General features: G+C 39.6%; 1 protein-coding gene across 1 annotated transcript; it reads left to right on the forward strand.

Moving 5' to 3' along the window:
* Positions 1-1,109: 1,109 nt before the first annotated feature.
* On the forward strand, positions 1,110-1,505 carry LOC112770044 (uncharacterized). The gene has a single exon (XM_025814473.1). The coding sequence runs from the start codon at positions 1,110-1,112 to the stop codon at positions 1,503-1,505; it is 396 nt and encodes a 131-aa protein (XP_025670258.1).
* Positions 1,506-13,534: the final 12,029 nt, after the last annotated feature.

Below are 13,534 nucleotides of genomic sequence, written 5' to 3' on the forward strand. Positions count from 1 at the left end.
ATCAATGGATCCTATTCCAACATGATCGAGAACCAACAGCTGATTAGCCGTGCGGTGACAGTGCATTTGGACCATTTTCACTAAGAGGACGGGAGGTAGCCATTGACAACAGTGAAACCCAACATAAGCTTGCCATGGAAAGGAGTATGAACGATTGGAAGAAGGCAATAGGAAAGCAGAGGTTCAGAAGGAACAAAGCATCTTCATATGCTTATCTGAAATTCTCACCAATGAATTACATAAGTATCTCTATCTTTATTTTATATTTTATTCATCTTTTAATTATCAATTCTCCATAACCATTTGAATCTGCCTGACTGAGATTTGCAAGATGACCATAGCTTGCTTCAAGCCGACAATCTCCGTGGGATCGACCCTTACTCACGTAAGGTTTATTACTTGGACGACCCAGTGCACTTGCTGGTTAGTTGTGCAGAGTTGTGATAAAGAGTTGAGATTACAATAGTGCGTACCAAGTTGTTGGCGCCATTGATGATCACAATTTCGTGGACCAGTCACCAATGTTAGAAGTCAGGAAATGCATCCCAAAAGGATGAAATGCCTCAACAACCTATGTTGTTCTGTGAAATCTTTGATGTATGGGCATAGACTTTTTGGGGCCATTTCCTAACTCAAGTGGGTATCTATATATTCTGTTGGCGGTTGAATACGTATCAAAATGGGTGAAAGTGATACCTACCCACCTTGATGATGCTAATGCCGTGATTTCTTTCATTAGAAATAATATTGTGTGCCGCTATGGGTCGCCGCGAGCAATCGTGAGCGACCAAGGTTCCCACTTTTGTAACAGGAAGGTAGAAGCACTGCTCAAGCACTATGGGATACTACATAAGGTTTCAACTGCTTATCACCCCCAAACGAATAGGCAAGCGGAGGTGTCCAACTGGGAGATTAAGCGAATTTTGGAGAAAGTTGTGAATCCACAAAGGAAAGACTGGAGCTCTCGGTTTGGAGATGCACTATGGGCATATAGGACGGCCTATAAGACCCCGTTAGGGATGAGTCCTTTCTGGATCGTTTATGGCAAGGCATGCCACCTTTCAGTGGAAATTGAGCACAAGGCCTATTGGGCAGTGAAGTAGTGTAACATGGACATCACCAAGGTGGGTGTGGCCAGAAAATTGCAACTAGAGGAGCTTGAGTGTCTTAGGATGGAGGCATATGAGAATGCTCGAATCTACAAGGAAAAGACTAAGGCATTTCATGATCACCATATCCGAAAGAAGGATTTTCAAGAAGGTGACGAAGTTTTCCTCTATAACTCGAGGCTCAAATTCATGCCTGGAAAGCTCCGTTCAAGGTGGGAAGGACCCTTCAAAGTAAATGAGGTTAAGCCCTATGGGGTAGTGGAATTATTTGACCCTCAAAGTGATACTACTTTCAAGGTGAATGGACATAGAGTGAAGAAGTACCATGACTACAAATCACCAAGGGAAGTGGATGTGCTCCTGCATGAGGATGCACCAAAAGGAGAGGAGGCTTAAGCACAAGACCGTCCAACTTAAGGACGTTAAAGAAAAGTGCTTGGTGGGAGACACCCCACCATGGTAAGATCTTCCTTATGTATACTTTCTTGCCTCTAGCTTTAGATTCTTGTGAATTTTGTGATTTTTTGGTGTTGTTGAGTTGCTTAGGTATGCTGGCTTTTGTTGATTTTGTTGAATTGTTATGATATTCATGTAGATTTCATTAATCTTGGTATGGATGAATTGATAAGGTTAAAGAAAATGCTTTATTTTGAGTGGTGCATGAATTTGTGAGTGTTTTCTTCACTATCTAGCTTGAATACCTGCCAGGAATGTGTTAAAATACCTTTCACTATGTTGAAAAAAAAAGGGGGGTGCATGCGTAAGCATACAAGATGTGTGCGCATCGCCTGCATTTTCGCAAGTCTGGGCACTTTTTCCCGAGAGTTGTGCAAGCATCGCGCAAGCATTGTGCAAAACGCGCAACTCCTGCTCACGCGTGCGCGCATAGCATGCTCACGCGTCGTTTTGCTCCCTTGCTTTTCCATGCGTGCGCGCACATGACGCGTACGCAACAGTCGCTATGTATGACAATCTGGGTACATTTTTCCTGAGAGTTGCGCAAGCATTGCACAAGCAATACGCAAACCGCGCAACTCCTACTCACGCGTGCGCGCATAGCATGTTCACGCGTCGTTTTTCCATCTTGCCCGCCCACGTGTGCGCGCACATGACACGTACGCATCAGTCGCCTTACCTGCGTTCCCAGTACACAACACCCGAGACTTGCGCGAGCATTGCGCAAGCAATGCAAGAAATGCGCAGTTGCTTTCACTTATGCGTGCGCTATAACGCATACGCATCCCTTACCTGTTCCCTTACCCACGCGTACGTGTGGGTGGTGCTCGCGCGCCCCTCTTCTTTTCGTCATTCCACGCGTACGCGTAGCATGCGCGCGCGTCGATCCTCGGACGCAGGTATGCACTAGCGCGCCCTGTTTCAAATTTTTCTTCTCACCTCCTTCTTCCACCTTCTTCTTCCTCTTCTCATCTCTTCTTTCCCTTTCCCTCTTCACCACTTCTCTCGCCCACCACTACCGACAACTTCACCTACCGATGACCACCACCTCCGGCGGTCCCCACTTTCTCTCTCCTCTTCTCTCTCTTCCCTCCTTCCCTTTCTCTTACTTGCACCTTATCTTCTCCATTCCTCTCGAGGTCATATTCTTTTCCATTCTCTTTGTCTTTACTTTATGCCTTTCTTTCTTAATTGCATGTCTTTACTTTCTCTTATTTCTCTTAGTTGCACTTGTTTAATTTACTCTTGTTTATTTGATTTCTTTCTTCTTTTTCTTGACATTTTCTATGGATGTTAAAATTTGAGTTACCTCTTGCTTTGATGGGTTGGTTTGTTATCTTTTGAATCTTTTGTGATTATGTGATGGTGTTCTGATGTTGGGTATATCATTTTGGAGTATTGTACTTTTGCATTTATTCAATGTGCTTATGGTTTGGATGTTGCACACCAAGTGTTTGTTGAATTGCACCTATCACATTTTTAGTCAATTTTGACACTATGCTTTCAAATTGGTGCTCTTCTATCAATACACTTGCCTTCTTATTGTACATTGAACTCATTGCACTTCATCTCTACCACTCATATGTGTATACCCATTCCTTGCTTCCTTAGGTCATATTGCAAGAATTGTATTCCAACCCTCTCTAACTCCACTTTATTCCTTTTGCATGCCTTATTGTCTTGGAGTTAGATTAGGTAATTGATTTTCTTAAGCTTTTTATCTTTCTTGCATATGTCACTTGAGGTTGTTAGCGATGCTTGAGTTTATTCTTCTCATGCCTTACTTGCACGCCTTTTTCACTCTTGCATCACATGCTAGTGCATTGCTCTGAATTTCAATAGTTGTCTTGCTTGCATGTTGCAGCTGTCATGCTTCCAAAATACATATTCTTTGGTGGCACTTTTCTCGCTAGCATGTTATACTTTGAGTGTGGTCTCTTTGAGTTTAGTGTCTTCTCTTTCCTCTCCTTTTTAAGATGGCCATCAAAAAGAACAAGGAAAAGGCACAGAAGAAGCCGCCTACCAAAAGGGCACCTCAAAAAGCCACCACCAAAGCGTAACACGCGCCCAAGGCTAAACCTCTCCCCAATAAGGCGCGAAGCATCATTAAGATTGATGACCTAGAGAAGGACAACCCCTCGAGAGATCCCACTAGGTTTCCCAACCGCTATTGCGAGCTAATATTTCCCATCATGATTGCACAGAATTATCATTTTGAACCCCTTCTTAACCCTCCGGGTCATTTAGTTCAGTTTGTCATACCTCGCATTGAGCGACGAGGATAGGGATTTCTTATGAGGAGACCACAAGAGGCAAATCTCTCATGGGTGGTAGAGTTCTACACCAATTAATTCTCACCTTCTCTTTAGACTGTTTTCATGCGTTGGAAGCAAGTTCCAATTTTCGAGAAAGCTATTCAAGAAGTACTCCGAGTCCCACTCGTACCGGATAAGGTAGATGGTTACCAAGAGGCCTTCCGTCAGCGTGATGAATTCAATTCTGTTTTTGATTGGGAAGCTGTCCGCCGGGTTATTGCCGAACTGGATACATTTTGGACCCGAGGGAGACTCAGGCCCCGACCTAAGGGCATTCTTGCATATTTTTTAACTGTAGAGGCTTGAGCATGGACCCAGATCTTGTCTCATTACGTATTTCCCAGCACTCACGAGACGTTGATCACCGCAGATCTAGCCTTGCTAGTTTGGTGTATACTCACAGAGCGGCCGGTTAACATTGCTCGCCTCATCCACCAAGCCGTGGGTCGTGTTCATGCTAAGGGTAACCTACCTTTTCCCGCCTTGGTGATGGAGTTAATTGCTACTACTGGTGTTCCCCGGGAGCCTAAGGATCGAAAAGCAATGATTCTGGTAGAGGGCGACGTGGTCCCAACCGAAAAATATCTCAAGCCCCCAGCGGAACCCGGAAATCTTGAGATAGCTATTCCCTTAGATATCCCTACCACTTCTTCTACATCACAAAGATCTTTCCACCAACGACTTGAGGACCTCCATAGGAAGATAGATAGATATGAACGACAGAACCAACGCCGGTACGCTTACATAAAGAAGCTTTTGAGTTGTGTGACCCCTTCTATGGAGGAACCAGAGATCTCCACATCCACCTCGTATTTAAGTGAAGAGAGCACTCGCGAACGGGATAGTGGAAGTTCCAAACCCGACCACCCATTGCACCTTGCTAGTAGCACGGAGGACCGTGCTAATTCTTAAGTGTGGGGAGGTCGTTCGACCGATCTCTGTAGGTAATAATCTCCTCTTTTCAACATCTATGGACTTTAATTCTCTATTGTTTTGTTAATTAGGACACCTTGCATGTTTAGTTAGTTTTTATTGTTAGTACTACTTGGTTAGGGTGATGACATCTTTCCCAAGAAACTGTATTTTCATGGTACCCTACCAATTTCGAAAAATTTTTCTTAAGATAAACTTGCGTGAAGAATGTATTTTGGAACATGGTGTTTGAGCTGAGAACACAAGCATGTGAGTTTTGAGCCTTATTGTGTGGTTATATCTTCTAACCACTTATTCCCATTCTTGTGTGCATTATTCTCTCTCTATGATTGTAATCCTTGCTTTGTTCGATTCTTTATATCTATTATTCCATGTATACATGTATTTATAGGATTGAGACCATCAATTCATTTAGCTCACTTACCCAAATAGCCTAACTTTTATCAACCATTGTTAGCCAATTTTAAGCCATTTAATCCCTTTTGTTCTTAATATTAGCACATCATTACCCCTAAGTGAAAAACAATAAATATCCCTTAATTTGGATCTTTGATTAGCTTAGGCTAGTGAGGGTGTGTATCATTTGGGTAGGAGAAACTAGGAATATTGGTTGAGGTAAAAGTGTATTTTGTATTTTTGTTGAAAATCATGGGATTGGGCACATACTCATACATTAAATATGTTAAACCATATGCATTGATACGTTTGTAGAAAAAAAAAATATATATATATATATATATATATAAAAATAGAGAAAATAGAAAAAAAATAAAATCAATAAAAAAGGGACAAAAATGCCCCAAAGCAAAGTAACAATAACAATGCATATGGAAGGTGAATTAAGGAGAATGCATGAGTATGTAAAAAAGTGATAATCATAGGTAGTTAGGTATTGTGTTAGAATTATATAGGTTGTTGTATGTGTTGGTGAAGTCTTAGGTTTATCAAAGATTCAAATTTCAAGCTCACTTGACCATATACACCCCTACCTTTACCTAGCCCCATTACAACATATGAACAAGACCTCATGATACTTGTATGCATGCATTGAATAACTGTTGATTGTTAGATGAAAGATAAATCTTGGAAAGCATGATTAGAAGAGGATTGAGTGACGAACCCTATACACTTGAGCGAATAGAGCGGATACACTTTCGGTGAGGGTTCGATGCTCAACTCCTCGTTCCTGGCTTTCACAAGCGGTCATCTCGCAAGTTATATGCACTTCATTCTGATGTTCAAATTGGTAGGATTCATGGACTACATGTCACCTTAGCCCTATATGCTCATATGTGTTCTTGGAGGATAGATTTACTCTTGAGCAAGTAGATAGACGTATTTACATTGGTTACATGCATTTAGTTAGGTAGTTTGTACTTCATGACCCTTTTCTCCCATGTCTTTGGTCTTTTATCTTTAGCATGAGGACATGCTAGGTTTAAGTGTCGGGAGGTTTGATAAACCTCAATTTTGTGGTTTATATTGTGTAGAATTTGGGGCTTTCGTAATTATTTTCCACACTTATTCACAGAAATTGCATGGTTTTGTGTTCTCTTCCTAATATTGCTTTATGATGGAAAACATGCTTATTTTGCTTTAAAAATGCCATATTTTGATCCTCTTTTATCACCATTCGATGCCGTGATATGTTTGTTGAGTGATTTCAGAGTTTGTAGGGCAAGAATGGCCTAGAAAAGAGGAAGGAAGCATGCACAAGTGGAAGGAACATGAAGAATTGGGCTTTAGGAAATCAACCTTGACTCGCACGTGCACCGTACGCTCACATGTGGATGCAAGGAGTTGAGTATGGCGCGCGAAGAGTGGCGCATCCGCGTGGATTGGTGAAATCCTCATCGACGCACACACGTGCATCATGCGCACGCGTGGATCGCGAAATTCAGGCGACGCGCACACATACATGACGCGTACGCGTGACGAGATGCACGTGACCTCATTAAAGAAATCGTGCCTGGCAATTTGTGAGGCTCTAGAGGCCCAAATTCAAGCTGAATCTGCATGGAAAAGACCCAAGAATTCTAAGGGGAAAGGGGGGGATCATTCATTACACACTTAGACTTAATTTTGGCTAGTTTTCTTTGGTTCTTGTTCTTCTAGAGAGAGAAACCATTATTCCTCTCTAGATCTAGTTTGATTTGATCTTTTCTTGTTAAATTCTGAATTGGATTTTGTTGATTTCTAGTTTTGATTACTTAATTTGACTTTTCTAGTATAATTTTGTTTAGATCTTATGTTAGATTGTTGTTCTCTTGTTATTTCCCATTTTCTATTCATCTTATGAACTTTGTGGATCTTGAATTTCTAATGATACATTGATGTTCTCCATGATTAATAGTGTTGTTTGAGTAGTTCTCCTTTGATAATTGTAAGTGGATGCTTTTAATTTTCAATTTATTTGCAATTTGAAAATGTCTTTTATTAATGCATACCATGTGTTTGATGAAATGTTTCCTTTGATTATGGAGTAGTTTTCTTGCCTCTTGGCCTAGGCTAAGGGAATTGGGTAAACTTTTGTCATTGGGTCTAATTGATTTGGTGATTTGAGAACCCTTAGTGGTCAAGTTGATACCCATTGACACTAATCCACTACTAAGTCAATTGGTAGTTGGATTGGGACTTATGAGTTGAGATTGATCAAGCCACTTGACGTACCTCAAGCTTAGGAGTAAACATTACGTACTTAAAGCTCTTGGAGGTAGACTTAGTGAGTTTGGTTCCTCATAATTGTCAAGATATGGTCATTAGACAAGGATGGTGACCCCAATTCCTATGCCTAGCCAAGAGTTCCCTTTATTATTCACATTTGAAAACAAAAAATTTCAATTGTATTGACTTTAGTTATAGTTACTTGTTTAGTTCTAGAGTAGAATTACATTGGATGTTATCTAGTTAAATTGAAATTGCTCTGATAAATCCCGTTTTCAGGGTTTATCTTGTGATGAATTTAGAGTATTTTATCAACCTTTTCTCACATTTATTCAATGAAATAGCATGGTTTTGTTATTCTCCCTCCGTTTGTGCTTAAATGTGAAAACATGCTTTTTAGACCTTGAATTTGACAATTTTGATTCACCTTTGATTCCGCTAAATGCCTTGATGTGTTTGTTAGTAATTTCAGGTTGAAAAGGCTAGGAATGGATCAAAAGAGTGAAGAGAAAAGCATGCAAAATTGAGAACACATAGAAAAGCCAAAGAATTGGATGAGCTCATGGACGCGCACGCGCAGTGTACGTGCACGCGTGGATCGCAAAAACTCAAGGGACACGCACACGTGCTGTACGCATACGCATCGATGCTGGCACAAGATTTTAAAGTGAAAACATGCGCAGCGAATTTTGAGAAGTCGTGGGGCCCAATCTAAGTCAACTTTGGCGCCAAAAACACTTAAAAGAGGCAAGGATTAAAAAACGGGGGGATTCCATCATTCTACACACATTAGGATTAGTTTTAGTTAGTTTTAGAGAGAGAAGCTCTCACTTCTCTCTAGGAATTAGGATTAGGTTTAGTTCAATAATCTTAGATCTAGGTTTAATTCATGCTCTCTTCTACTTCTACCTCTCAATTCTTTGTTGTTACATGTTGTTCTTCTATTCTTTTGTTGTAATTTCTTCTACTTTGGTTCCATACTTGTTGTTGATCTACTCTTGTTTCTTCTATTTTCTTTCAATTTAATTTGTGGTAATTCATGTCAATAATGTTCCTTTTGATTGTTGTTGTTAATTCCTTGCAATAATTGTTGATAGATTTCATTCTTGTTGTTAATTTACTATGCTTTTCTTTTGTTCCTTCCAAGTGTTTGTCAAAATGCTTGAGAGGATGTTAGAATAGAATTTTATGTTCTTGGCTTGGGAAGGTGATTTGAAGCGAATTGTTGTGATGGTATAGAATTTCTTCAAATGAATGAATTCTGGTTGCAAGTATAGTTCTACACCAACAAACAATCCTCCCAATAAAAAATATTGAGTTGTCACATGTAACAAACCCCAAATGAAAATTAACCGAAGTATTTAGACTCCGGGTCGTCTCACAAGGAATTGCAATGAAGTGCTCAATTATTGGCTATAAAGGGGTAAGGGGTTTTGATTTTGTGTTTGGCAAGAAATTAAATGACAAGAAAAGTAAATCAAGCAAGTAACTAAAGAAGGCAATTAATAAAGAGAGACATTCATGGCAAAGGTTGAGTTCTTAGGCTTTCTATCCTAGTCATACAATGATCAATTCATCTTATTTAGTCAACTCTAACAAATAGAAGAAGGTATCATGTTATCTTTACATAGGGAGAATGTCAAACAAGACTAATCAATCATATCACAATAATAAACAAGAATTTATCTTATTTCGTCATCTCCAACATTGGAAGAAGGTATAAGTTATCTTCCATGAGAGAAAGTCAAACAAGACTAGTTAATCTCAAATAAAAAATCCTAATAAACTCACTAATTGAATTAGCAAAAGATTAGCGTCATTGAAAATGATATTAACTAACAATTCTAGATCACCAATGTAAATTGGGTATTAATGACTCAAGATTGCCCAATTACTCTTCCCAAGCCAAGAATGTTCAAAATCTACTCTAAAGTCCAACCAAGCATTTTGTCAAACACTTGGTGGGTAATAAAGGGAAGCATAATAAATGATAAGAAATAGTAAAATCTATCAACTACAAATTGTAAGGAAAGTAAATCAACAACTCAAATCATCAATAAAAGAAACATCATCATTAAATTTCATCAAATGTAAACAAGATCCAACATGAGTGTTCATAAACATAAAAGAGACATAAAAGTAAATTGACAAAAGAGCTAAGAAGAATAGAGTAGTAGAAAAAGAAATTGGAAAAGAAACAAGATGAAATCAAGAATCATGCCTAGATCTAAGATGGATTAACCTAACCTAATTCTAGAGAGAAGAGGGAGCTTCTCTCTCTAGAAACTAACCTACATGATGTTAATGCTACAAACAACTGCTCCTCCCTTACCCAAGCTTGAATTCTGCATGAAATAGCATCAGAAATGAGTTGGGTTGGGCCCAAAGTGCTTCAAAAATTGCTGGGGGCGATTTCACTTTAGTGGGCCACGAGCAGCATCGGCGCGCACGCGTACATGGCGCGTGCGCGCCCCTGAGCGTGAAGTAACATATGGCAAATTTTATATCCTTTTGAAGCCCCAGATGTTAGCTTTCCAATGCAAATAGAACCGCCTCATTTGGACCTCTATAGCTCAAGTTATGGTTGATTGAGTGCAAAGAGTTCAGGCTTGACAGCTTTACGGTTCCTTCATTTCTTCATGAGTTCTCTCACTTTGCATGCTTTTCTCCTCACTTCTTCCATCCAATACTTGCCTTATGAACCTGAAATCACTCAAAAAATATATCAAGGCATCGAATGGAATTAAAGTGAATTGAATTTAGCTATTTTAAGGCTTAAAAAGCATGTTTTCACATTTAGGCACAAATCAAGGGAGAATTGCAAAACCATGCTATTTCATTGAATAAATGTGAGAAAAGTTGATAAAATCCCCCAAAATAAGTGATAAACCACTATTTTATGGTTTATATTGTGTTTAATTGTGTGATTTTATCATGATCCTTACCCACTTATTCATTAAATTAGCATGAAATTATAATTCCTTCCTGAATTTATAACATGTTTGAAAACTGCTTCCTAGAGACTTTAATTATGTATTTTTAATTCTCCTTTATTCCATTTGATGCCGTGATCTGTGTGTTGAGTGTTTTAGACTTTATAAGGCATGAATGAGTTGGAGATTGGAAAGGAATCTAGCAAAAATGGAAGGAACACAAGAATTTGAGGAGATAACCAGCGAGAAGTGACGTGGTCGCATGGCTCACGCGACCGCGCGAAAGAGAGCAAATCGCAGTGACGCGGCCGCATGGCTCACGCGACCGCGCGGATTGGAAAAGCTCAAGCGACGCGGTAGCGTGGACGACGCGAACGCATGGCAAGGAAAAGCGCGAATGACGCGTCCGCATGGATGACGCGATCGTGTGACATGTGCGATCTGCATAATCTGCAAAATTCACTGGGGGCGATTTTGGACCTTATTTCGACCCATTTTTCGGTCCGGAACAGCAGACTAGAGCCAGAGAATATGTAGAAACAAAATACAACATTCATTCTACACAGTTTTCAGTTTTTAGATCTAGTTTTACTCCTTTAGGTTTTTCTCTCTAGGTTTTAGAATTTTAATTTTTAATTGGTCTTAGCATTGGAACATTGAGAAGAGTTATTTCCTCATCAAGACTTCGTCATTCTAGTTCGTTCTCTTAACTTGGTTTTATTCTTCCATGTTCTTTGCTTTGTTCAATTTTGTCATTTGAATACTTTCATGATTATTTAATACAAGGATTATTTCTTCCATTTTAATTTATTTTCCATTCCAATAATCATGTCTTCTTTTAATTCTCTTTCATATGTTATGGATTTATTATTTACAATGAGTGAGTAGTTTCTTCACTTGATGGGGAGTTGATTGAAAGGAACTCTTGAGTTGGAAGGATTGAAAGAGAATTTGTAATTGGGTTAACTGTTGGATTGCTATCCAGTCACTAACACCAATCCCTTTGAACTAAGTGGGTTGCAACTCGTGAATAGATCTAGCATTCCAACTTGTTTGACTTTCCTTTACATAGTAAAGGATAACTAAACAGAATAACCATTAATTATAAATTAATCTTGAAATCATCCCATCAATAATAGAGATTCCAACTAATCAACTCCCAGTCAAGGCTTTTATTCATATTATTTAAATTTTCTCAATTTAATTTTCCATCTACTTAACTCAACCTTTTGGAACATCTGATTAATAAAATAGCACACTTTTCTGCAACTCGTTGGGAGACGACCTAGGACTCTAACTCCCAGTAATTTTTAATTTAAACTCTCTGTGACATATTTCTAAATTGATAGGCAGATTTTCGGTGAGTTAAGAACTATACTTGCAACGTAACTATTTTAATAATTTTTAATTCACCAACTTCTGTGTCTCATCAATTTTTGGCGCCGTTACCGGGGACTTGCAATAGAGTGCTAAAGTTATTAATTAGAATTTATTTATTTGCATTTTATTTTATTTTGCTACTATGAGCTGCATGTTTCTTTCATCAAATGACGCGTTCACTTCCTGATTCGCGCTTGCTAATATTCGATCCTGAAATTGAAAGGACTATTTCACGAATAAGGCGAGATCAGCGTCGGTTAGTCCGCTCTGAGGGTGGATCTGAAAGTGAACTTGAGAAAGAAACCAGCCCCGTTCTACTGATTCGGTTGTTTTACGTGCAGAAGACATGGCAGCTAGGAGAGTTACCATCCAGGAGGAAAGAGTCCCTGATTTTACAATGCAACCGTTTCAAGCGCATCATCTAGCGGTAGCTACAGATTTTGAAATAAAGACCGCACTGCTAAATTTGATGCCCAAGTTTCATGGCCTACCTGCTCAAGAGCCTATCAAGCACTTGAGAGATTTCCAGGCAGCCTGTTCTACTGTCAGGCGTGATGGTACTGATGAAACTTCAATTTTGCTGAAAGCTTTCCCATTTTCTCTCGAGGGAAAAGCAAGAGAGTGGTACTACACTCAACCTCTAGCAAATGTATCCAACTGGGATACACTCAGAAAGGAGTTTTTGGAGAAATTCTTTCCATCTGAAGTTACTGATAAGCTGAGGAAAGACATTTCCACAGTTGTTCAGGATGACAATAAGACTCTCTTTGAATACTGGGAGCACTTCAATAATCTTCTGGAAGCATGCCCCCACCACATGATTGACAAGATAGTGTTACTTAGCTATATCACACAGGGCATGAGGCCCCAAGATAAGACCACATTGGAAAGTGCTAGCAATGGGTCTATGAAGAAGTACAAGACCACTGATGAGGCTTGGCAATTGATCAATGATTTAGCTGAATCTACTAGGAACCACAGGCAAAAGCAAGGCCGTTCAAAAGCCATTGCAGAAGTATCCTCTAACAGAGAGACTGCGGCTCTAGCTCAGAGTATATGTGAGATGACCAACTTGCTGAAGCAGATGCAATTGAATCAACAACAAGCTCAGCAAGCTCAACCTCCTCCACCACAGTAAAACCAACAATTAGTCCCGCAAAGAATTTGCGGAATCTGTGCTGATTATAGCCATTACACTGATGAATGCCCGCAGCTCCAACAAGAAGACAACATGGTGGCATCCACTCATAACTTCTATGACCGCCCCAACCAAGGGTACAATCAAAGTGGAAATAATAACCATGGATGGCAGGACAATTCTAACCAGAATTGGAGGAACAACAATAACAGAGGAGACCGAGATAATCAGGGAAATCAGAGGTGGAATAATAACAACAACAGGCAGCAGAATCAACCTTACAGAGCACCTCAGCTGAGGCAAAACCAAGGACCACAGAACAATCAATAGCAGACCTCTCAATTTACTCATTCTTCTTTATCTCCTAATGAAGAGCTACTACAATCTTTTGAGCGAAGACAACAGACCATGGAAAATAACATCATGAATAGTATTAATGCCAGTCTGAATGGTCTCACCTCTACTTTGCAAGCTCTTATGTCACAGATTGGATCAATGCAAAATTCTAGTAACCAACCTTCAAGCTCCACTGGAATCCCCTCTCAACCATTACCCAATCCAAAAGGAGGCATTAATGCCATCACCCTAAGGTCTGGAACCACACTG

This window comes from Arachis hypogaea, chromosome 18 (assembly GCF_003086295.3).
Source record: "Arachis hypogaea cultivar Tifrunner chromosome 18, arahy.Tifrunner.gnm2.J5K5, whole genome shotgun sequence".
Classification (NCBI taxonomy): Eukaryota; Viridiplantae; Streptophyta; class Magnoliopsida; order Fabales; family Fabaceae; genus Arachis; species Arachis hypogaea.